This window comes from Bidens hawaiensis, unplaced genomic scaffold, assembly GCF_021521415.1.
Source record: "Bidens hawaiensis isolate Kalapana, Puna unplaced genomic scaffold, B.hawaiensis_p1.1 tig00027824_1, whole genome shotgun sequence".
Taxonomy (NCBI): Eukaryota; Viridiplantae; Streptophyta; class Magnoliopsida; order Asterales; family Asteraceae; genus Bidens; species Bidens hawaiensis.
The window spans coordinates 94,042-119,477 of NW_027494517.1; the positions used below are offsets into that span (position 1 = coordinate 94,042).

The 25,436-nt window shown below is 43.2% G+C and overlaps 1 protein-coding gene across 1 annotated transcript; it reads right to left on the reverse strand.

Moving 5' to 3' along the window:
* Nucleotides 1–18,555: 18,555 nt before the first annotated feature.
* On the reverse strand, nt 18,556–19,032 carry LOC143575975 (uncharacterized). The gene has a single exon (XM_077060202.1). It carries the CDS (start codon nt 18,938–18,940, stop codon nt 18,731–18,733), a length of 210 nt encoding a protein of 69 aa, XP_076916317.1. The 5' UTR covers nt 18,941–19,032; the 3' UTR covers nt 18,556–18,730.
* Nucleotides 19,033–25,436: the final 6,404 nt, after the last annotated feature.

Below are 25,436 nucleotides of genomic sequence, written 5' to 3' on the forward strand. Positions count from 1 at the left end.
TTGATAACCTTTTCTTAAACATATCCACCACTGGATCCCATGAAGCAATCAAATTCATGTTCCTCCCCACTTGTAACCCAAGATGTCTGAAGGGGAAGTCATCCGTTTTGCACCTTAATATATCAGCCATCTCTTTTCTCTCATGTTCCATTACACAAGTGCCAAAAATCCAGCTTTTCGCAAGTTTATTTTAAAACAGGAGACCAAGTAAAAGCACCTCAAAATCCGTCTTAAATTTAATACGTTCTCGACCCCCCACTCCCCTAAGAACACCACATCGTCCGCGTAAATGAGATGTGACAATGATGGTCCGTCTCTGCCACATCTTAAACCTTGGTATAGCCCACGACTCTTCGCTCTTTTCATAATACTAGTTGGCGCCTCCATTGCTATGATGATAAGAACGGAGACAAAGGGTCCCCTTGTCGGAGACCCCGAAAGCAAGAGAACTCGTAAGTCGGGGATCCGTTCACCAAAACCGATGATCGTCCAACCACCAAGATCGTAGAAATCCATCTTCTCCATCTGTCCGGGAAATTCATTTGCTCCAAAATCATGTCCAGAAATTCCCAGTTTAACGAGTCTTAAGCCTTTTCAATGTCTACTTTAAAAAACATACCTCGTTTTTTCGACCTTGGTAACCACGATACCACCTCATTTAGAATCAATGGCCCATCTAAAATGCTACGGTTTTCCAAGAACGCCGATTGTTCCTCAGAAATCAGTTTCCCAATTACTCTTTTTAAACAGTTTGCTAGCACTTTGGACAATACCTTATTTAGACACCCGATTAGACTTATAGGTCTGAAATCTCCCAAACCCTCTGGATCTTTTATCTTTGGTATTAAGGCTATGAAAGAAGGAAGACACATGTAACATCACGTAAATTTTTGGGCAAAAAATGTCAACTTTTCAAAGTCAAGGAAGACACCTGTAACATCACGTATCGCGATGGGGTCCAAAATTTGGCTATAAATAGGCAGCCACGGGATTGGCCCCTCACACCTCAATTACACATATATACTCTCTCTCTAGCTTTCTCTCACTACCTCAAACTACGTGCCACTAATCTACCTCGATAAACGTGCCCCGAAACCTCGTTTTTCGTGCCCGGTACCTCGATTTCCGTGCCACTCCCCGACATTCCGAACAAGAAGGAAGTGTTGTCCGACGACCCGGTGATCTCCTCGAAGTGCGTGCCAAAAATGTGGACGTCTCGAAAGGCGTGCCAAGTGTGGAAGGAAGTATTGATCAAGTAAAAGTTGATAAGCGAGCGGCGTCGAAGTGTTGCCCAAGTATCTAGGGCACTTCTAAGCCTAAACAAGGTAGGCATAATGCCCGACCAAAATAATTTTAAAATATTATAAAAGCTTAATACCTAAGTCGGAATTATACTCGATGAATATAAAAGAGAAACGAAAATAACAAAGAAAAGAAAATATATATATATATATATATATATATATATATATATATGAGTATATATAAAAATATATAATTATTCTTTGTTATAGAATATATTATTTAAGTATTATGAATATACTTAAATAAAAGAAATACGTTTCTTAAAGAAAAAGAAACGTCGGGTTTTGAAATATAAACTAAAGGTTTATAAAGATTACTTTTTAAATAAAGGTTTTAAAGTAAAAAGAAATAATGAACTAAAGGTTCATCGAGATGATAAGACTAAAGGTCTTAAGCCGGATCGTGTATCCGACTAATGAATGTTATACTCGTACTATAGGTGCGAGATAGCAATAAGAGACTCAAGGACGGTGTTGGAAGCCGATCCCATTGAAAAGGTGAATACGCCCCACTTTACAAACATGTTTTCAAAAGAGTCAAACGTGTTATATGAAAAAGGGTTTACATGAGACTATGTGTCTCTAAAAACATTATAAATAAGAGTATAAGCCAGCCCTCAGGCTATGGTATACGTTTGTCTGGATCCTTACATATGTGGAACGCGGTGGGCACATCGCACCACGCTTGGTCACGACCTCCAGCCACGATGGGCCGGACCTAAGTTACGTCCGAGTGGGGAATGGTCATGTGTATATTTATGGTACCTAAGTTATGTCATAAACGCTGCGGTGTTTCACTGAGGTGATCTCAATCAGAGACTCGAGTTTATAATGATTGTTTTAAATTGATTATTCCTAAGCCAAGATGGGTGGTGACTTATGTGGTCTCGAGGGATGATTAAGTAAAGAAAATATTTTTAGCGTCAGCATATTCATCAGCATTCGTTGCTGACGTATTTTATTAACATTTTGCAGGTAATCAGGAATAGAGCTTGAAAGATGAAGAAGCTCAAGAATCCGATGGCTCGGATAATTTTGTGTAAATATAAAATATGGTGGTTTTGTAAAAACATATAAACAAGTAAACTTAAAACGAGACTTTCGTCTCGTCTTTTGTGTTGTAAATATTTTAATAACGATCGTTTGTTTTTATAAAGTCTTCCGCTTAAACCCGCAACTCTGATTTATTTACAAACATGGTACCAACTATGGTTCACACTCCTAGGGCTAGAATGGGGGTGTGACAACACCCATAACTTACAGTGGCATTCGCGAAAAAATGATCAAAGAATTTTTTAAAATCCACCTCAAAGCAACCCCAAAATCTTTTTATAAATGTAAAATTGAAACCGTCAGGGCCCGGTGCTCGATCGCCATCACAACCCCACACCGCCTCTTTAATTTCCGTAGAATCGAACGGCGCCACTAAAGAACCGACCTCAACCTCATCTAAGGATTCTAAGTACGAGCCCACCAATTTTGGTCTCTCTAAAACCGGCTCAGTGTACTTAGATGAAAAGAAATCAAATACCATGTTTTTCACCTCAGCCGGATTGTGAACCCATTCCCCATCCACCGTCAACCCGTGTAACCTATTAGAGCTTGAATTAGAATAAGAATCCTGTGAAAGTATGAAGAATTCTCATCCCCCTCAACTGCCCAATTAACCCTTGCTTTCTGTTGTAAATCCCGTTGCTTTGCGATATCAAATCTCTTCACCGCCACAAGACATTCCTCTTTCGTGTCCACCTCCGCCTGTAAAAGTGGTCGGGACTCGGCAACACTTTCCAATGCCGTAATTTTTCGTTTATTGCTAATATACTCGGCTTCTGCCTCGGCCTTTTTTAACTTCAACCACCGCTTATTACATGACTTCAGCCACCTAAGTTTCTTATTTAAAACCATATCTTCGGGCCAATAACACCGAAACCTTCGACACTTGTCTTCCACAAACTCCACGAACCCCGGTAATTCTAACCATGTGTTAAAAAACCTGAACGGGATGTGACCGAAATCACTCGAAATCGAGGCCAACAACAGTGGTTTGTGATCAGAATACTCCTTTGCGAGGGCTGTTAAAGATGCCAAGGGCCACAAGCACATAAAATCTTTGCAAACCAAGATTCGGTCAATTTTGCTAAACTTGTCACCTCAATCAGATACATATGTATAAACTCCACCTCCCATATGGTATTCTGTCAGTTCAGCATTGTCTATAAAAGAATTGAAGGCCTCCGCGTTTGAAGCAACATATTCGGAATTTAACCGTTCAGACACTGATCTGACCTCATTAAAGTCTCCCGCAATTATACACAAACCCGTAAGCGACCGCCTTAACTGCAATAGCTCCCCCCATAAAGCGCGTCGCTCTACTGCAACATTCGGGGCGTAAACATTGATAATGTTTAAAGGCTGATCTGTAGTCCTAATCCGACCACTTATAACCAGGAACCGTCTATGCTTCAACACCCCTTGTTTCGAGAAGAAAGAGGGATCCCACACACTAAGCAAACCTCCCAACCGACCCACCGAGTCCACAAAGTCACACTCAAATGTTGTTCTACCCCATACCTGGTTTACGCGAAATCGCTCCGAATTTTCCAGTTTAGTTTCTTGAATAGCCACGAAATGTACCCCGTGGCAAGTCTTCAGACCCCGAATCCACTTTGTTTTTGTGGATCCACCAACCCCCCTGATGTTTATAAATAAAATATTCATTGGAGCACTACGTTACCTCCTTCACCTACAACCGACCATCTGACTAGATCCACATGTTGCCGAAGATCTACCCCAATTTCTTCCCCGACATTAATCGCCTGCCCCACCTCGAAATCAACGTCCTCTTTCTCTTGAGACTGCTCATTACTAACCACCGAATCATCTGGTTGCGTCTCCGGTACCAACACACCATCTCCGATCGACTCTAAGGAATTGTTTCCTTGAGTGACCGTTGTTTCTTCAATAGAGTCAACGAGGTTTCTTGAATCAAAAAGATCTGGGAAGGGGACCCTAAGAGCCTGGTTTGCAATTTCTTCACTAAAACCACCTCTTAGAATTGGGCTGCTTGTCTCATGACTTCTGGCCCATCTAGGCCTTTTTCTGGACTTTGGAGCAGAGCTTGGGCCCAACCCTGCCTTTGTTCCATCCCGACCAAAAACCGATCCACCATATTTTTTTACGCACACCGGACAAGTCCTAGGATAGGCCCCATCCTGATTAATTTCTGCATGGTATCCAACATTGGAAAAAGAGTCAACCCCATGCATGTTTTCTTCTCGAGGTAAAACATCATTTCCAACCACCGATTCATTACCAACAACCGTTTCTACTTCCATCACGTCTGACCCAGCCGGTACCTGCCGACGGGTCTCCGACAAATTTTTAGTCGGAGTAGTAAAACCAATCTCACCTTCTTCTAATTCCTCCTCCAGTATTTTGAAATCTCCTTTTTCCCGCCCTGTTTTCGTCGGTGACTCCAACACATCAGACTCCACTTCCAGAACCCAATGATTCGCCTCTTCCATAACCCAAACCGAGAACTCCGAATTCTTCCAAGACACTCTAACCTCCTCTTCAATTTTGGTTCCTAGCTTTGTGAGGACAAAACAAACCCCCACCGAGTTGTCAACGGACTCCAAACTAAATTCCGATGTCGCAGCCAGCCTACCAAACAACTCCCCGATCATGTTGTATGACTTCTGTTCACGAAGCATAATCGAAAGACCCGTTATTTTAAGGCACGCGATCCTATCCGATGGACTCTCCAGTCCGTCCCACTCCGAAGCCGAAACCAAGTACTTCCCCCATACATCAGATTTTTGGAGAAAGCCTACCACTTGGGATTTATCCTTTAGCACATACAAGACCGTCAATCCACCCACATATGCAATAGCACCATCCTGACACCCTGATTCCTGTAGTATTGTCCTCGACTCGCATAGCGCTTGCATGTCTTTTGCCACGGCCAAAACTGAGTTCCCTACACAATACCTAGGGTACGATGCTCCCTGACTGACAAGTTCAACCTTCTTCTTCTGAGCTGGCTCCCCACACTGAATGTTAGCGAGGGTCACCTCCTTATATGACCCGCGCGTTTGTCCGGCCGTCGTATGTGACACCTCGGTCTCTCGTTCATCTTGTTTGATACCGTGGTCGCCTTCATACTATTCCTTTCTTCAGCCCCCTCCTTCCAGTGATTTTTATCGTATCTAGCTACTTCCACCCCAATCTTAGCATTAAGAATCTTCACCGAGTTGAGTTTCCCCAGCAAACTTTCAACATCTTCTACCCTTCTGAATCTTATGAACCCGAACAGGTTTCCTTGAAGGTCTTTCTTCCTTGCAATGTAGGCATCAGACATAGCCCCGAATTTCTTGAACTCACTCCATAACAGCTTGACTGAGACTCCATCCGGTAAATTTGAAACGAAAAAGGATGTTTCAGTTCCACCACCACCATGCTTTTCTCTTCCCACCTTTCTCCACTCCCACCCCATCCAGCAAACCTCCACCTAACTTCCTAATTGCCTTAATTGGTTAATTCTCTTTCCTCACTCTAACATAATACTACTTTTCTTTTTAATTTCCAACTTGACTTGACCCAAACCATCTACCAAAACCTTTTTCGTTTTTATTTTTCTTTTTGAACGGTAACTATCATTAAACACACGATAAAGCTAGCAAATAGCTAGCGCTAATGATCAAACAAAAACATTAAAAGAAAAATTATACCAACTTAGCGACTTAAAAAATAACATATTCTTTATCCAAAGAAACGACAAATACCTGATGTCCTATGTTAGTTTAGTAACAACTAGTACTAGCACCTTATTATCATAAATAACCTCACTTCTTTTTTTTCAAATATTCCAACAAGCCGTCATAATAATACCTTGAAGCACTTTTTTCTCTGGGTTGCAAATAGAAGCCGAGTTGTGTAAAGTGAGAATATCTAGATGTCACACCCGGCCCTGAGCGGCGGAAACAGCCGGGCGCGCGCGAGTGGGGATTGATAATTAAGCACGGGCCATTGCAAATATTCAAAGTAAGATTTCATTGCGCATGAAATGTTTAATACAAATACATTACATTGTTTAAAAATTACATAAAAACATCCAAGTATAAAAACTGTTGAAGATTTCCACGCCATATCCCCTTGCGCGGCGGGAACAACCACGCGCATCGAAGGGATAGAACTAAAATCTTCCAAAAAGCTAGTTTTAGATGTTCAGCGTGAGGTGCTCTAAGTGTGACTCCATGCGCTACTTAGTTATCTCCTGAAAGACACGTAAAACATTTGAATCAGTATAAACTGAGTGAGTTCACAAGTTTTAGTAACTTGATAAATCGTATTGCATCATAATCTTGATACAAATCATTCCGAAACATAATTCTGATAGCATCATTAAAACACATGCTTGGTAAAACATAGTTCTATCAACATATTCTGATAAAATCGTTCCGCGGGTTACGCGCGAACATTTCTGGGAACTGTGCTCGTCTGTGTAAGTGCGCTGCCACTACGAGCGAAACAAGTAATATTGTCCCGCGGGTTACGCGCGGACACTTCTGAAAAATCGTGCTCGTCTGTGTAAGTGGCGCTGCCACTACGAGCGAATAATACCGTCCCGCGGGTTACGCGCTGACGTTGTGCCGGAAAACAAGGCGCTCGTCTGCGTAAGAGGAGCGACCTCTACGAGCGGGCTCAAACCCATAGTACTGCCCCATGACCATACTAGGAACTCGTCTGTGTAAGAGGTGCGACCCCTACGAGTGGGCGGATCAAACCAGCAGTCCCTACCCTTAGAGTTCCAATGGTAAAGTGATCACTTACTCGAGTTCTAGCGCACATACATCGAAAACCTTAGATAACCGTTCGCATTACTCATCATGAAATATAATTTAAACACATAATCGCTTGCATAGCTTGTAAGTATACCATGATAAAACATTATTTAAGTACGTGTCCCTCGCCCCGAAAACAGTTTAAAAACAGTGAAAACAGCGAGAATAGGGGCTGTGAGACTCACCTGTGGTTCTTGTTAAGGGATTAATCGAGATTCGGGTTTTCTTGGTGTTGGCCTCGGAATCGAAGGTCTAGAATGCGATTAAATAACAAGAAGTATATATATTAAGATCAAGAATTGGGAGAATATAAGGGTTGGAAAGTAGATCTCAAGGTTATATTCTCGGCTTACCTAGTAACAGGATCGGAAATGAAAACAACGGATGCTTGGGAGAGGATTAGTGCAAGTTTGCAGTTCTTTGAAGTGTGTTTTGGGTGATAATTTAGGTTACGTATTTATAGGCAAACTCAAGGGAACACAATCCCTTGCTTTAGGGGATTGTAATCTTTTCATATCTAGGGGTAATGATGATAAAGTATGGAAATTATTATTATTATTTATTTAAGAGTGGAGTAGTGGATAAAAGATTTTGATTTTGATTTGGTCAGGACATGCAGGTCTGGGGTTGGTGAGAATAGGGTGGCTGACAGTTGACTTTTCGTGTTACAGTGTGCTTTTTCAGGTACTTTTGTCAGTGTACAGTAAAAAGTGGAAAATCTCTGAAACACGCTACTGTTTCCTTTTGGGCGGGAGTAATCTCCTTACGTCTGGAGAATAGACTAAGTGTTCTGCGCGTATTACTTTGTGCGCATAGCTTTCTGCGTGAAGGATATTTCTTTGCTGCGGGTAGGTGCGTAACCTTCTCGCAGTTAGGGACATTGAGTTTCATTTGTAGATTCTCCAGGTGGTCTTGGTATTTCAACATAGTGATCAGTTATGTTGAAGTCAATTCCATCTTGGAGCTTCAGACAAACTAGCTCTCAATGTTCCCGCCATGCGGGGAGGTTAGTTCCCTTCCGCACGCGCATAAACGTTTTAGGATGCACCCGCCTTAGCATCATGCGGGATGGTCAACCCATTAGACAACATAACGTTAAGGTACATGAAAACATAAAGCCAAAACATTCGCGTATGGCGCATACAACATATGCCCACGCTGGTTCTTAACATGGCGTGCTCGCGCAGGGCGCACATAACAAATGCACGCGCTGATTCTAACATGGCGCGCTTGCGCAGGGCGCACATAACAAATGCACGCGCTGTTTCTAACATGGCGCGCTTGCGCAGGGCGCACATAACAAATGCACGCGCTGTTTCTAACATGGCGCGCTTGCGCAGGGCGCACATAACAAATGCACGCGCGGATTCTAACATGGCGCGCCTGCGCAGGGCGCATATAACATAATTACCTAATATTTAGGTTGATTACTTGGTTTAAGGGATTGGGAATTTACCGGGTGTCACATTCTCCCCCTGTTAAGCGAATTTCGTCCCGAAATTTAGGAGACGTTGCTGGCAGAAGCCATGCTCTGAAAGAGGTGTGGGTATTTCATGCGCATCTGGTCTTCTCTTTCCCAAGTGAATTCAGGCCCACGCCTCGAGTTCCATTGAACCTTTACTAACTTGATTCTGCTTCTGCGTAACTTTTGTTCTTTCCAATCGGTTACTGCTATAGGTTCTTCTACGAAGTGCAGCTGTTTGTCGATGTGAATCTCTTCCAACGGCAAAATCAACGTTTCGTCAGATAAGCACTTTTTGAGGTTGGACACATGAAACGTATCATGAACTCCACTGAGTTCGGCGGGTAAACGGAGTTTATAAGCAACCGGACCGATCCTTTCCAGGATCTCAAATGGTCCAATGTAGCGTGGATTCAACTTTCCTCGCTTGCCGAAACGGGGGACTCCTTTCCATGGAGAGACTTTCAAAAGTACTCTATCCCCTACTTGAAACTCCAACGGTTTCCTTCGCACATCTGCGTAGCTCTTCTGTCTGTCGCGCGCTGTCTTAAGGCGATCCCGTATCTGAAAAATCTTGTCTGTTGTTTCTTGGATCAATTCTGGCCCAGTCATTTGCTTGTCACCCACTTCAGCCCAGCACAGTGGGGATCTACATTTGCGCCCATACAAAGCTTCGAACGGCGCAGCCTTGATACTTGTGTGATAACTGTTGTTGTAAGAAAATTCAACCAATGGGAGATGAGTATCCCAGCTACCACCGAAATCGATTGCGCACGCGCGCAGCATATCTTCCAATGTCTGGATTGTTCGCTCGCTTTGCCCATCCGTTTGAGGATGATAAGCTGTACTCATATCAAGGCGAGTACCTAGAGCTCCTTGTAACGATCTCCAAAACCTTGATGTGAACCGACTATCTCTATCAGAAATGATGGACACTGGGACTCCATGTTTTGAAACTACTTCTCGAATATACAATTTGGCTAACTTTTCCATCTTATCGGTTTCCTTGATCGGCAGGAAGTGCGCTGACTTAGTTAGCCGATCTACAATAACCCAGATCGTGTCATAACCCCCAGGTGTCCTTGGCAGTTTGGTGATGAAGTCCATAGAGATTTGTTCCCACTTCCACATGGGAATTTCTGGCTGCTGAAGTAACCCCGACGGCTTCTGATATTCAGCCTTTACTTTTGAACACGTCAGGCACTTACTGACATACGTCGCGATGGCGCCTTTAAGATTGGGCCACCAATACAGCGCTTTAACATCTTGGTACATCTTGTCTGCGTCAGGATGTACGGAATACCGCGTCTTGTGAGCCTCGTTTAATACTCGCTCACGCAATCCTCCCTTGAGAGGGACCCATATGCGGTTAGCGAAATATAGATTGCCGTTCTTAAGTTCCAAATTCTTAATCATACCCCCAAGGGATTCGTTTTTAGCAAACTCTGGTTTCAAGGCTTCTTGCTGAGCGTCTCGGATGCGGGTAGAGAGATCTGCGTGAATGGTCAACCTTAGAGCCTTGACTCGCAGCGTTTTTATTCGCTCCTTCCTACTTAGCGCGTCTGCCACCACATTCGCCTTTCCAGGGTGGTACTTAATTTCACAATCATAATCATTCAACAATTCTACCCATCTTCGCTGCCTCATGTTTAAATCCTTTTGATCAAATATATGTTGAAGGCTCTTGTGATCCGTAAAGATTACACACTTTGTACCATAGAGGTAATGGCGCCAAATCTTTAGCGCGAAGACAACCGCTCCAAGTTCCAGATCATGCGTTGTGTAGTTCTTTTCATTGGTCTTGAGTTGGCGCGAGGCATACGCTATGACTTTGTCTCGCTGCATAAGGACATATCCGAGTCCCTGATGTGAAGCGTCGCAGTAAACGACGATGTCATCCGTCCCCTCGGGCAGAGACAAAATTGGCGCACTACATAACTTCTGTTTCAACATTTGAAATGATGTTTCCTGATTTTCGCCCCAAACAAACTTCTTGTCTTTCTGAGTTAGCGCGGTCAGTGGTAGAGCTATCTTGGAGAAGTTCTCAATGAAGCGTCGATAGTAGCCAGCTAGTCCTAGGAATTGCCTCACCTCAGTTGGGGTTTTTGGCGCTTCCCAGTTTTCGATGGCCTTGACTTTGGAAGGATCAACGTGTATTCCTTTCTCGTTTACAACGTGACCGAGAAAGTGAACTTCTCTAAGCCAAAACTCGCACTTGGAAAACTTCGCATACAACTTTTCTTTCCTCAACAATTCCAAAATCAATCTCAGGTGTTGCTCATGCTCGGCCTTGGTCCGAGAATAAATCAGAATATCATCTATAAACACAATCACAAACTTGTCCAAGTATGGTTTGCACACGCGGTTCATCAGATCCATGAATACAGCCGGCGCATTAGTTAGCCCGAAAGGCATCACTAAAAACTCATAATGGCCGTATCTAGTTCGAAAGGCTGTTTTCGGCACATCTTCCTCATGGACCCTAAGTTGGTGGTATCCGGACCGTAGATCTATCTTCGAATAATAACTGGACCCTTGCAACTGGTCAAATAAGTCGTCAATCCTCGGTAAGGGGTACCGATTTTTGACTGTCAGCTTATTCAGCTCCCTGTAGTCAATACACATTCTGAACGAACCATCCTTCTTCTTAACAAACAGTACTGGAGCTCCCCAAGGTGAAAAGCTTGGGCGTATGAAACCCTTATCCAATAGTTCCTGTAACTGATTGGATAGCTCTTGCATCTCAGATGGAGCTAATCGATAAGGCGCTCGAGCTACTGGCGCAGCTCCTGGGACTAAATCAATACGAAATTCTACTTGTCGCGGCTGCGGCAATCCGGGCAAATCTTCAGGAAAAACTTCTGGAAATTCGCGCACTACTGGTAAGTCTTCAATTCTTCGCTCATCTCCTTTCTTCTCTACGACATGCGCCAGGAAGGCGTAGCACCCTTTCCTTAGGCACTTACGCGCCTTTAGGCACGAAATTAGTTTCGTCGCAACTCCCCTTCTTTCCCCTTGAATCACCAAGGTTTCTCCGTTCAACAGTGGGACCCGAACCTGCTTCTCATGGCAAATGACTTCCGCGTGGTTCTCGACTAACCAATCCATACCTATCACAATGTCAAAACTTCCCAAGTCTATTGGCAACAAGTTAATGTTGAACCCGTGACCTCCCATGACTATTACACATTGTTCAGTTCTTTCGTTCGCGCATAACTGCCTACCATTGGCTAGTTCTATAGTATAAGGCGTGTCTAGCCTACTGGTTGCTAGGCCTAGGGAGTTTTTAAACTCAGCAGATATAAAACTTAGGTCAGCGCCAGTATCAAATAAGACAGATGCAAAATGGCCGTTAAGCAAAAACGTACCGGTTACCACATTCGGCTCTTCTGTAGCTTCACCCGCGCCGATCACAAAAGCTCTCCCGCGAGCTTGGTTTCCCTTTTGCGGGCAATCCCGACTAAAATGCCCTGGCTTCCCGCATGCGTAGCAGTTGTCGTTCGCTCCAGCTTCTCTGACACGGCAATTCACCGTCTTGTGCCCTGGCCTGTTACATTTGGCGCACGTGACGCTCGCGCATTCACCCTCGTGGTGAAACTTGCATTTGTTGCACCATGGGTAAGGCCCGCTGTATCCTTTCCTTGATGGCTCCGCGGCTTGGATCGCGTAAGCCCTTACGCTCTCCTGCTTCTTGAACGGTGGCTGCTTGGAGTCGGACCCTCGGTGGTGAGAGTTCCATTTCCTCTTGGAGTCAGAGGTTCGCTGCTCGTTTCCGCGCGTAGTCAACATACCCGCACGGACCGTATCTCTTGTAAGGGTGATGGCCCGCGCTACCGCCTCATCAAAGGTTGGGGGCGCTGCGGCGTTGAGCGGAACCCTAACAACAGGAGGTAACCCAAAGATATACCTCTCGATCTTCTTTTCCTCCGTGTTTGCCAGGTCTGGCACCAACTGGCAAAGCTCGTTGAACCGGTTGTTGTAGGCGTCGATATCCGTTCCTACCATTGTGTGGTTCCAGAATTCCTGCTGCAGACTCTGGATTTCTGCGCGAGGGCAGAACTTTCTCATCATCATTTCCTTCAGTTCTTCCCAGGTCTTGTGAAGAGCAACTTCTCGCCCCAAAGTCTTCACTTGAAGTTTCCACCAAGACGAAGCTGCTTCTTGGAACATGCATGTCGCGTAAAGAACCTTCTGGTTCTCACTACATCTGCTAATGGAGAGAACTGTCTCCATCTTGTCAATCCAGTTGTAGAGCCCAATGGCCCCTTCGGAACCCTTGAATGGCCAAGGCCTACAGGCCATGAATGTCTTATAGGAGCATCCTTTGTCCAAGGCTCCTGATTCGGGTTCTGGGGTCTCGTTCTGACGACCCTGACTTGATTCGGCCTTGCTGGCCTCATGCGTCGCGATCGCTTGCGCGATTATTTCCGCGAGTTCCTCGGGTGTCATGGTAATTCCCTTGGCTTTAGTTGGAGGCATTCTCGCTTTAAAAGAGAATGAAAATATATTAAACTTAGCGCATTTACTCTGAGCACATAATGTTCTTTATCTTTATTCACTAGACACTGTGTGACCCGTGTTCCTAAGTGTGTGTATAGTTTCTTTTGAAAATATTTTCTTTGAAAAATATTTCATGCGATTCCCCAACGGTTATAGTCTAGGTTAAAACTTCTTTTCCTAGTTCGCTATAACCAGTGCTCTGATACCAATCTGTCACACCCGGCCCTGAGCGGCGGAAACAGCCGGGCGCGCGCGAGTGGGGATTGATAATTAAGCACGGGCCATTGCAAATATTCAAAGTAAGATTTCATTGCGCATGAAATGTTTAATACAAATACATTACATTGTTTAAATTACATAAAAACATCCAAGTATAAAAACTGTTGAAGATTTCCACGCCATATCCCCTTGCGCGGCGGGAACAACCACGCGCATCGAAGGGATAGAACTAAAATCTTCCAAAAAGCTAGTTTTAGATGTTCAGCGTGAGGTGCTCTAAGTGTGACTCCATGCGCTACTTAGTTATCTCCTGAAAGACACGTAAAACATTTGAATCAGTATAAACTGAGTGAGTTCACAAGTTTTAGTAACTTGATAAATCGTATTGCATCATAATCTTGATACAAATCATTCCGAAACATAATTCTGATAGCATCATTAAAACACATGCTTGGTAAAACATAGTTCTATCAACATATTCTGATAAAATCGTTCCGCGGGTTACGCGCGAACATTTCTGGGAACTGTGCTCGTCTGTGTAAGTGGCGCTGCCACTACGAGCGAAACAAGTAATACTGTCCCGCGGGTTACGCGCGGACACTTCTGAAAAATCGTGCTCGTCTGTGTAAGTGGCGCTGCCACTACGAGCGAATAATACCGTCCCGCGGGTTACGCGCTGACGTTGTGCCGGAAAACAAGGCGCTCGTCTGCGTAAGAGGAGCGACCTCTACGAGCGGGCTCAAACCCATAGTACTGCCCCATGACCATACTAGGCACTCGTCTGTGTAAGAGGTGCGACCCCTACGAGTGGGCGGATCAAACCAGCAGTCCCTACCCTTAGAGTTCCAATGGTAAAGTGATCACTTACTCGAGTTCTAGCGCACATACATCGAAAACCTTAGATAACCGTTCGCATTACTCATCATGAAATATAATTTAAACACATAATCGCTTGCATAGCTTGTAAGTATACCATGATAAAACATTATTTAAGTACGTGTCCTTCGCCCCGAAAACAGTTTAAAAACAGTGAAAACAGCGAGAATAGGGGCTGTGAGACTCACCTGTGGTTCTTGTTAAGGGATTAATCGAGATTCGGGTTTTCTTGGTGTTGGCCTCGGAATCGAAGGTCTAGAATGCGATTAAATAACAAGAAGTATATATATTAAGATCAAGAATTGGGAGAATATAAGGGTTGGAAAGTAGATCTCAAGGTTATGTTCTCGGCTTACCTAGTAACAGGATCGGAAATGAAAACAACGGATGCTTGGGAGAGGATTAGTGCAAGTTTGCAGTTCTTTGAAGTGTTTTTTGGGTGATAATTTAGGTTACGTATTTATAGGCAAACTCAAGGGAACACAATCCCTTGCTTTAGGGGATTGTAATCTTTTCATATCTAGGGGTAATGATGATAAAGTATGGAAATTATTATTATTTATTTAAGAGTGGAGTAGTGGATAAAAGATTTTGATTTTGATTTGGTCAGGACATGCAGGTCTGGGGTTGGTGAGAATAGGGTGGCTGACAGTTGACTTTTCGTGTTACAGTGTGCTTTTTCAGGTACTTTTGTCAGTGTACAGTAAAAAGTGGAAAATCTCTGAAACACGCTACTGTTTCCTTTTGGGCGGGAGTAATCTCCTTACGTCTGGAGAATAGACTAAGTGTTCTGCGCGTATTACTTTGTGCGCATAGCTTTCTGCGTGAAGGATATTTCTTTGCTGCGGGTAGGTGCGTAACCTTCTCGCAGTTAGGGACATTGAGTTTCATTTGTAGATTCTCCAGGTGGTCTTGGTATTTCAACATAGTGATCAGTTATGTTGAAGTCAATTCCATCTTGGAGCTTCAGACAAACTAGCTCTCAATGTTCCCGCCATGCGGGGAGGTTAGTTCCCTTCCGCACGCGCATAAACGTTTTAGGATGCACCCGCCTTAGCATCATGCGGGATGGTCAACCCATTAGACAACATAACGTTAAGGTACATGAAAACATAAAGCCAAAACATTCGCGTATGGCGCATACAACATATGCCCACGCTGGTTCTTAACATGGCGTGCTCGCGCAGGGCGCACATAACAAATGCACTCGCTGATTCTAACATGGCGCGCTTGCGCAGGGCGCACATAACAAATGCACGCGCTGTTTCTAACATGGCGCGCTTGCGCAGGGCGCACATAACAAATGCACGCGCTGTTTCTAACATGGCGCGCTTGCGCAGGGCGCACATAACAAATGCACGCGCGGATTCTAACATGGCGCGCCTGCGCAGGGCGCATATAACATAATTACCTAATATTTAGGTTGATTACTTGGTTTAAGGGATTGGGAATTTACCGGGTGTCACACTAGAACCGAAAGGGGGGGGGGGATTTTGCACCAAGAGCATACCGCAATTGATTTGCAATTGGGTATTCGATGAACAAGTGATTAGCATTCTCGGTCGCCCCTTCACATAGTTGACAATTTTCCTGAGTCCAAAGGAATGTATTTAAACACAAGACCTTCCTTGATAGCTATGCAATCCATCTCTCCTTCCCACAGTAAAATGTTGACTTTCCTCATGACCCAATTATTCCACTTCATAGCGAAAGGATCACTTGAGCCTAAGACATTGAATAATGTTTTCTTCATAGACGAAACCATAAAGATACCGGATGAATCTTTGGACCAAATCCACTTATCCGGGTGACCCAATAACACCACCTAGTGACATTATATAGATAAGTTTACCAATTCAGGTCGTTCAACCGGATTCAATCGTTTTCTTTTCCATCTCCGTTTCCAAACTTTATTTTGGTTGTCAAAATAGTCTAGCACCAAACAGTTCCGGTTCGACACATTTGCGAATATATTTTGGAAATCTTCCTTTAGTGGTTCTTGAACTAGCCATGAGTCAACCCAAAAATGAATGCTTTTACCATCCACGATTTGCCCTTTGATCATGTTAACCAAGCTAAGATTAGTAACTTCCAAGCGATTTTCAAATTTTACAATAGAATTCCACACACCCGTAAAACATTTGGCATGAAACAAGATGGGCCATGTTCTATTGGAACCATGGATAGTCGGGACTAATTTCTTCATAACGCATTCAGTTTGATTTTAAACCGCCATCACCATTTTGTAAGTAAGGCAATGTTCGTGCCCCATAAGAGAGTTAGACCAAGACCGCCGACATCAATTGGGGTAGTAATCGTATCCCAACTCACCCAACAAATTTTATTGACCCCGAATTTCCCCTTCAGAAAAAATTCATCTTCTCATTTGTGGAGTTCTTTCTTAGTGGGCCAGCCCACTAGTTTATTAAACTCGACATTCACAGCCAACTACAATTTGTTCTCAAGCATCTATAGTTCTTTCTCTTTTCTTTCTTTTTTTTATCTTTAAAATCTGAAAATAAATCGATAGTTAAAATGATGTTCTTTCTAAATGTACATAATTTACCACTTGTCATGTACTTTATCCATAAAGTTATAATACTTTGATTCGGTGTATAATTATATAGATCTTCAAAGTGCAAAATATTTTCTATATAGGTTCTCGTGTCATAAAAATTATATATTCTATAATTGAGAAAGTGAAGGCTCATTCAAAATATAGTAGTTGGTTAACTAACCCCTTTCACTACACTACACATGATAATTTAGTTAGTTGATGTTTCACTGTCTATGTGTTAGTGACGTAATAATACTTTTAGTTAACTAACCCCCTCTACTACACTTAGTTTTATGAATATCATCTTTAGTTCGTTACGGGTAGTTTAGTTTGTTGTTAACTTTCGGCAATAATATTAATAGTTTGATATCATCGTATCTTTGTAAGAATATATGATACATGATAATGAATTAGTTAATTAGAGCAGATATGTTATCCTAACAGCATCTAGCAATGGAGAACATCAATAGAGTGAGACCAAGGAACATATCTAAAAGGTACATTTATACAACAGTCAACATAACCTAGCTAGCGATACTCCTATAAATAAATGATTGCTTCATCTTCATATGCATCACAACCACACCAAAACATGGAGACCAACACTAAGCAAAGAGCCGCGGGTTTCGTTAAAAATAAGCTAGTTAGTACCTTTTACAAAACCGCTAAGCCACCACCACCATTACCAACCACCGTCTCCGTCCCATACGGTGCCGGTAAGCCAAACCATCCAACTTCATCCATGAAAAAGGTTCCATCATTAACCAAGCTTACAAACTTCTTAGTGGGATCTGATGATTATGTTCATGGACCTAGTGGCGGCAGTGGTGACGCTAGGGTTGACATAAGGGCGTCCAATTACATCTCGTCGTTCAAAGAGCGACTTATACTTGAAGAGCGTAATGTGACCAACGAAAGAGTCGAGATGTTTAGAAGGAACTAATTAAGCAAAAGTTGCTTTCACTAAATAAAGCATGTTTGATGTTTTCTTTTTTGTGTGTTAAAAGTCTTTTTTTTATCAAGACTACTTGATGCGAAATTCGACTAATCGAATTATCAAGTAATGATATGATGTGGTCTTGGTTGATGAAGGGAAATTGTATATGTATAATATATTATGTGAATTAACGATGATTGTGTGCTCAAACGGTCTCGTAAAGGTTTTCGTATTCCCTTTGTCTTATACCGATTATATGTTTAAATTAGGTGAAAGTTTTCGGATCATGTTTTTGAAGTGCTACAAAGATTTAGAATGATATCGGTCATTGGTTGGAGAGGTAGTTCTTTCGGTTGATAAAGAGCCAACAAGTAGTTTAAACTTAGATCCGTCTAGACCGATGAAAAAGAAAAAAAAAATGTTATTAAGGTGATTATCTATACTACTAGTACTTGATGTTTGTGAATTATTTGAAGAGCTCGGAATGATGCTATTTTATAGTCAACCCAAAGACAACAAAGAAACTCTATTTGATTCGATTACGTATTTATAACTGTCATCTTTTAATTGTAAATTTTATTTTAATTGTAAATTTTATTTGAACCTGGTAAGCTGGTAGGGTGAAAAGATAAAAAAAACATTACTAACAATGTAATGTTGCACTCTTGCATAAAAGTTAACCACCCATAAAATATGCTGGTGTTTTAAAATGAAAAGGGTAGAATAAATTAATCATAAATAGAATGAATAACGAGAAGTTATATAATACATCTCACTCACTAGTCACTATTATACATTTTCTAATAATCATGTCATAACTATATAAAGAAAAAACTTTAGAAAACAGATGAAGAAAATAAAAACGAAGGCAAATATAAACTTAAACTTTGTTCCCGTCCCAATTAATTAATTAATTAATCGTACTGAACATTGACACGTATAGAGAGATTCAGAAACATAAACGATTACAATAAAGTGACAAGTAACAAAAACACACAATTACAAAAGTCGAGCATACGGGAAAGTATTCAGCTATCCGGTGTAGATGTGAACGCCGATGGCGATGAGGAAAATGGTAACGAGAGCGAAATAGATGACGGTGTGCACGAGTATGGAGAATCCGCTGGTCTGCATATTACCGAATTCGACGACTCGGTTCCTCCCGGGTATCTGCAACAACAACCCCGGAGACAACAGCACGAACAGCACCACCGCAATCACCACCGGCCCCCAGTCTGCCATTAGATAGATATTCAATTCCTAGCTTGGTGATCTTATCTTATAATTTATATATATGGCGTTTGTTGAATTAAATAAATGGAAGTTGTGAGGGTGTAGAACAAGTAAAGCAAAGAATAAATGATTGTGTCAAAACTGAAAACTCAACGTGGCAGCATATGCGTTACTTTGCCCACCGCTTTGTTTATCCTTCTTGTCCCCAACTTTAAATAAAAATTATTATTATGTTTCATTTCATTTACATTGCATTATTGTTTTTCATTTTCAGTGGTTTTTATTTTTATTCTATTTAAAGTCACACCGTAGTATAAGGACGTGAATTTTAACCATTTGTGCTGCCTAGTGGCTAGTGGGAACTTAGTCGGTGGTTGGCCATTTTCACATTTGGCTTTATTTATTTAGAAAATAAGGCCTTTTTTAAAATTAAATAAATAAATAAATCTAGAGCCTTTTCTCAAGATAAACATGTGGTTATCGGGAACCTAGTCAAAACTACCACGTTTCATGTTATCTATACCCTATTCCTAGTAACTCACAAGTCTTAATTTTTGTGTTTTATAATTTAACCGGTAATAAAGGACTAAAAGCTAATTAAAACGTTATGTAATATAGATAATGAGTTTAGCTACTTTATATATTAAGATTATGTGTAGTTAAAGCTCTTCATATGAAGGGTCGTGCGACACGTACGTCTCAGCTAGCAATAAATAGTTTTTTAAAAAGTGATGTATTTGTAAAACCCTCCTGCAATCATCACAAATTATTATATTTTTAATTCTTTTATAATTTTTAAATATAAATAAAAGAAATAAATATGAGACTAAAAATTTGATTGGCTAGAACTAGAAAACGTTTTGTACAAAACTCTTCATGCCAAAACTTAGCTCAAAACTTGAAGTGAGGAGTTTTGAGATGAGAAACATCCACTACCGGTGGTCTTAACTAGCAATAACTGTCATTAACCTTAAATATTACTATTTTTTATTTTATAAATTAAACAATACAACATAAATGTAAATAAAAATAAAAAACTGCTTAATTTAAAATTAAAATAAAAACTTACAAACCAATATTTGAAAAAAAAAACCCTACCACAATTCAAATTAAAATTCCTCACGATGTATGGCTCAGATTGTTTCCTTAAGTTTTCAAAATAGCGAGCGTGATTGAATCTAGATTCAATAGATCTTTCTCCATGAATTGAAAATCAATTTGGACCCGTCGGCCCAAATACATTTTTTTATTTCTTCGTGCATTTAATTTCCCCCCGATTTTGTTTCTTTTTTAAGCAAGACATGTTCACATAGTTTATGCTCCAAACTTTAAAAGTGCGACTGGATTCATCATAGATGTTATCAAGACGAGATTTGTCTGATTCTCGCTGCCACCTTACTTTAATCTCCTACCGGGCGGGAAAGGTATCTCCTCCGATTCATCAAAGTCGTTTAAGTTTATATGAGAACGAGCATCCGACACGGCTTAAAACAAAGTTGGCTCGCTCGCACAAGATGTCGTTTTGGACCATTTCGATGGTCGGTACAAGACCCCAGTTTGATGGGCGGTACAAGACCCCATATGATTTATTTATCCTTGTTTATTAAGCTGAAACTAGTAGTAGTCATTAGACTAAGTTTATCAACAACCCAACCCAACCCAACCCAACCCAACCCAACATTTTAATAAAAAACTAATTTCTCGCTTTCACATACACAACCCAACCTAACCTAATTTTTCACTTTTATTCACAACCCAATTAAACCTAATAATTTTAATACATAATACATATATATTATTTATGTTTTAATTTATTCACAACCCAGCAGAGCCCAGTTGGACCCGCAAGACTCACCTTGAACAGGGACGTCTGCGCGGTTGGACCCGCAAGACTCACCTTAAACAGGGACATCTGCGCAGTTGGACCCGCAAGACTCACCTCGAAGAGAGACGTCTGCGCAGTTGAACTCGCAAGACTCACCTTAAAAAGGGACGTCTGCGCAAAGACCAACTGGATCCGCAGGACCAACCATGCTCAGAGACGCGACGTCCTTACGTGCAGTACGCAAGCTGTTCCCGCAGGAAAAGCCTCCCAATGGTGACGTACTCCGCCTGTTCCCGCAGCTACGTATACTAGCCATCAGGGAAGGCTACCCGCACAGCAAGGCTACACGCACAAGGCACTAACTCTCAAATAATTCAGTAATGTCACCTGAAGAGGGAATGAGCAAGCCGGGAATACTCCCGCCCAAAGCCGGGAATTCTCCCGCCCAAATGAGCCAGTCCGTACGCTACTGGAGGACCTTTTGTACTATACCTGCCAAGGTATGGACAAAAGATCTGACCAAAGCTGCGACAGCTCACTGACAACAGTACGACGACCAGCACGCTCTAGTACTTAATGTCACTATCAGCCGCTGCCTACTCACCAACCCTTGTCGTGGCACGTGCATAGCCTGCAGTTGGTGGAAAAGAAATAGTACACTGCCGGCCATGTCACTAACAGCCGCTGCCTACCCACCAACCACCAGCACGGCACGTGCGTAGCCCACAGTTGGTAGAAAAGGAATATAATACAGCCGGCTGTACCTTCTTGGACACCTACCTTCGGCTATAAATACTCCAACACCTTGGAACGGTATCATCACCTTCTCTCTAGCTATTTCTCTTAATATACAATTATATTCAAGAGCAATCTAGTCTGATTCTCACGCCGAAGGGTGGTCACAAGGAGGTACCCCCCCTTCTCAGTGACGAGCTCACGGTGTCTGTTTTGCAGGTCATTAGAAGAATAACCATCTTGCCGGACCTAACCCTCGTGGGAAACATCTATTTAACCCCCAGATTATCCGTAATCTGCCGGGGTCGATTAGTGTTTCTTCATTGGCGCCATTCGTGCAAAAAAGCTAGAACTTAATTCTTTTTCAGTTTTTTCAAAACTTCTGGAAAGATGGTTAACGTTACTCCGGTCCCGAGGCCAGCAAGTGACCAAGAAACCCCGGTAATCACAACCCCAGCTACTGGGAGGAACACCGGCGAGTACACAAATTTTACGAACACTACCCCGGTTACTCAAGCCAGGGCAAGTGCAGTAAATTTTACGAACACTACCCGGGTTACCCAAGCCGGGGCAAGTGCAGTAAACAATCATCCCCTGGGATTCATTGATACCCAGGTGGAAAGACAACAGACGAGGCTCCCCCGCCAAACACTTGAACAAGTTAAAGCGTGGGCGGAAGCACGTCAGAAGGAATTCCAAGCTGAGTTGGACGAACGCTTACGTTCCATCCAACAGGCTGACGAATTTGGAAGCACTCAACAGCTCAACATGAGCAGTGAGTGCGAGTACTCGGGCGATGATCGGGAGGAATCCGACACCGACGCAAACCCTCGCCATAGGGCGAAAGGGAAGCGTAAGGAAACGGACTTCCAACCGAGAAGGAATTTCGAAGAAACCTTCAAACCAAGGAACGCGGGGGGAAACCCACGTGACTTCTCCAAAACCTTTAGACCAACTGCTGCAAAATGCGGGAACGTCCAAGTTTGCAAGGGACATTGCGGAAGCAATCGCCCCGAGAAGTGCCAAACAGATGTCCAACATCGGCACTTATGATGGTATATCCGACCCAGACGATCATTTGAACAGATTCATAGCGGGGGCAACCGTCAGCAACTGGACGGAACCCACGTGGTGTTATATGTTCCAGATGACGCTGGTTGGAGCAACCAGAGCGTGGTTTGACCGTCTACCGGTCCACCACATCTACGATTGGGCAGACTTCCAGCAGAAGTTCAGCCAACACTTCAGTCAACAAAGAAAGTATACCGAAGAGCAATGGACGATCCTCAACTGCATCCGAGAGGAAGATGAGTCTTTACTAGACTTCATCACGCGCTTCAATTCAAAGAAGCTAAGTCTGGGCACTATTAGCGAAGATCTTGTTCGCGCTGCTTTCATCCAGGGCGCGAAGGACCCAGAGCTCATCCGCACCTTAACGGGTAAAGACGGCATGCCATCCACGTGGGATGCCATCATGACAGCAGCTAAACGCTTCGCGGAAATGGAAAAGCAACTGGGTAGAGATCTTCCCCAGAGCACAAACCTCTACACCCAGAAAACAAGAGAAAACAACGTCCTCACCGCCCGACTAAACAAAAAGAGGAAGCTAGGCATTTTTCAGTCAAGGGTAAACTTTGACACCTCATCCGGCTCGCACCCTCGGTTAGGCGGAAAGGATAACATGCAGTCGGCGAACCGGAACTCCAGATGGACGCCACTCACCAAAAGCGTCACCGAGATATTCGCCACCGAGAGGCTCTCATGGCCAAAGGCTCCAATTATCCGACAGCGTCCAAACGCTGATCAAAGCAAATTCTGTGACTTCCACAGGACAAGAGGCCACACCACCGAGGAATGCTTAGACTTGAAGGACATCGTCGAAGCATTTGTCAGAGATGGGAAACTCACGCACCTCGTGGCGTAATGAATGCTGAGCAGGCTAATGCGTGTAGAACCCCAGTTGGGGAAAACACGAATGAAACTGCAGCTTCAATGTTGGAGACTACATACTGCGTAAACAACGAGATTCCGAACCAGGTGAATATCGGCTCGAAAGGCTCGATGACACCCCCATCCCAAGAACATGGGAGTTCAATTACACAGGTTGCATGTAGATCAATTCCAAACTTGTAAAGAAAAGGCCCAGAGCCACTTCTAATGGAAATGATTCTCCTTACCACATTGACGCTGATGGTCTTACATTTATGCTTATGAACTTTCCAGACTGATATGCCGGTATTCACCGCATAAATAAGTGGGGAAGTAAGTCGTTGCGTGTGGACGGCGGCAAAACCCGCATAAACACAAAAAACGGCAAAAATTTGTAAGAGATGAGGACAACTTTCACGCTGGTCAGTTATAGGTAAAGTTTGGTCATCCCACTAAATGAAAGTGACGGTCCTACTCGCACAATCATGATAGAGGAAACTGAACATTAACCTATTGACAACCGCGCGTCGAAAGGTTTAACTTATTCAAAACACTGATATGCCGGTATTCACCGCATAAATAAGTGGGGAAGTCGTTGCGTGTGGACGGCGGCAAAACCCGCATAAACACAAAAAACGGCAAACCTTCACGCAGGTCAGCTATAGGTGAAGATTGGTCATCCCACTAAACGAAAGTGACGGTCCTACCCGCACAATCATGATAGAGGAAACTGAACACTAACCTATTGACAACCGCGCGTCGAACGGTTAACTTATTCAAAACACTTGGAAAATTGCTAAGTTAAACTAAAGTATGCACGAGCGAATCATATATTGTTTATGCGGCAAAACAAGTGCCAAATTAAGCATAATATGCATGAGCAAGTCATATAACGTTTATAAAGCAAGTCATCCAGTGAAATTGGCGGTCCTACCCGCACAAACATTTATATTTCATAAAAAATTCAAGCATTACAAGAATGGTCGGGTACCTACCCGCCTACAGAAATATAAATCTATCCTAACGGTGGGAAGGGATCTCAAGGTTCAAACTTCAGGACCACTCCCTCCAAACCCACTTGTACCCGCACCATCAGTTGGCTATGGCGGATCAAGGAAAGTCTTGAGAATGGTTAGCCCATCATCAGCAGCATCAATTTCGTTCACCTTCTCCACCACCGAATGCGGGAAGGCAGCATACTGGTTCACTGCTTGGTCATAGGCAGCTTCAGTGTCCACGTCATAATGAGGGAAGTTGGAAGGCGGGATGCCCTTCTCAACAAACCCCAGACCAAGCAAGAAACCAGCCTTTTCCCCATCCTCATGGGAAGCGTTGAGGGCTGCGCTCATGGCATCGTCATAAGATGTGTTCGTGAAGATCTGATGCACAACCTACAAGAAAAAATACAAAGTATCAAAACCTTTTCTAAGTACAAAGAAAAGCGTAAAGATATTATGAAGCTACGCATACCTGCGACAACGCTTCTCGTAGAAGCCATTCCTTGGTGATCAGAGCCTCCTGGAGGGCAGCTTGAGCTTGGTTACGGGCGCGTTCGGCTTCATTTCTGTTAAGGTTGGCAAGCAACACTTCCTTAGCAGCAGCCTCTTCAACGCCCTTTAGCTTACGCTCAGTGTGGTCAAGCATACCCCTCTGATCCAAGATCTCTTGGAGCTTCTTGGCGTCTTCCATGGCCAAGGCATCATGAGCCTGCTGGAGCCTCTCTAGTTTGGCTTTAAGCTCCTCATTCTCAGCGCGCAGAGGCTCAGCAACAGCTTCAGCTTTGGTGGCCCTCTCGGTCGCGTTCCGCGCAGTTTCCTTAGCCAACCTAAGCTGTTCGTTAACAGCTTGAGTAGCCTTGGAACGAGCCTCGAGACGGGCCTGAACTTCAACCTCGAGGGCCTTGAAGGCTTTTTCCTTCTCCGCGGCAACGGCGGAAAGTCTCCTGTTCTCCTCCCGGATGGCCCGCGCCTGAGCCACTTCTTGGATACGCGTCGCCTTTAACTTGTCGTTTTCACG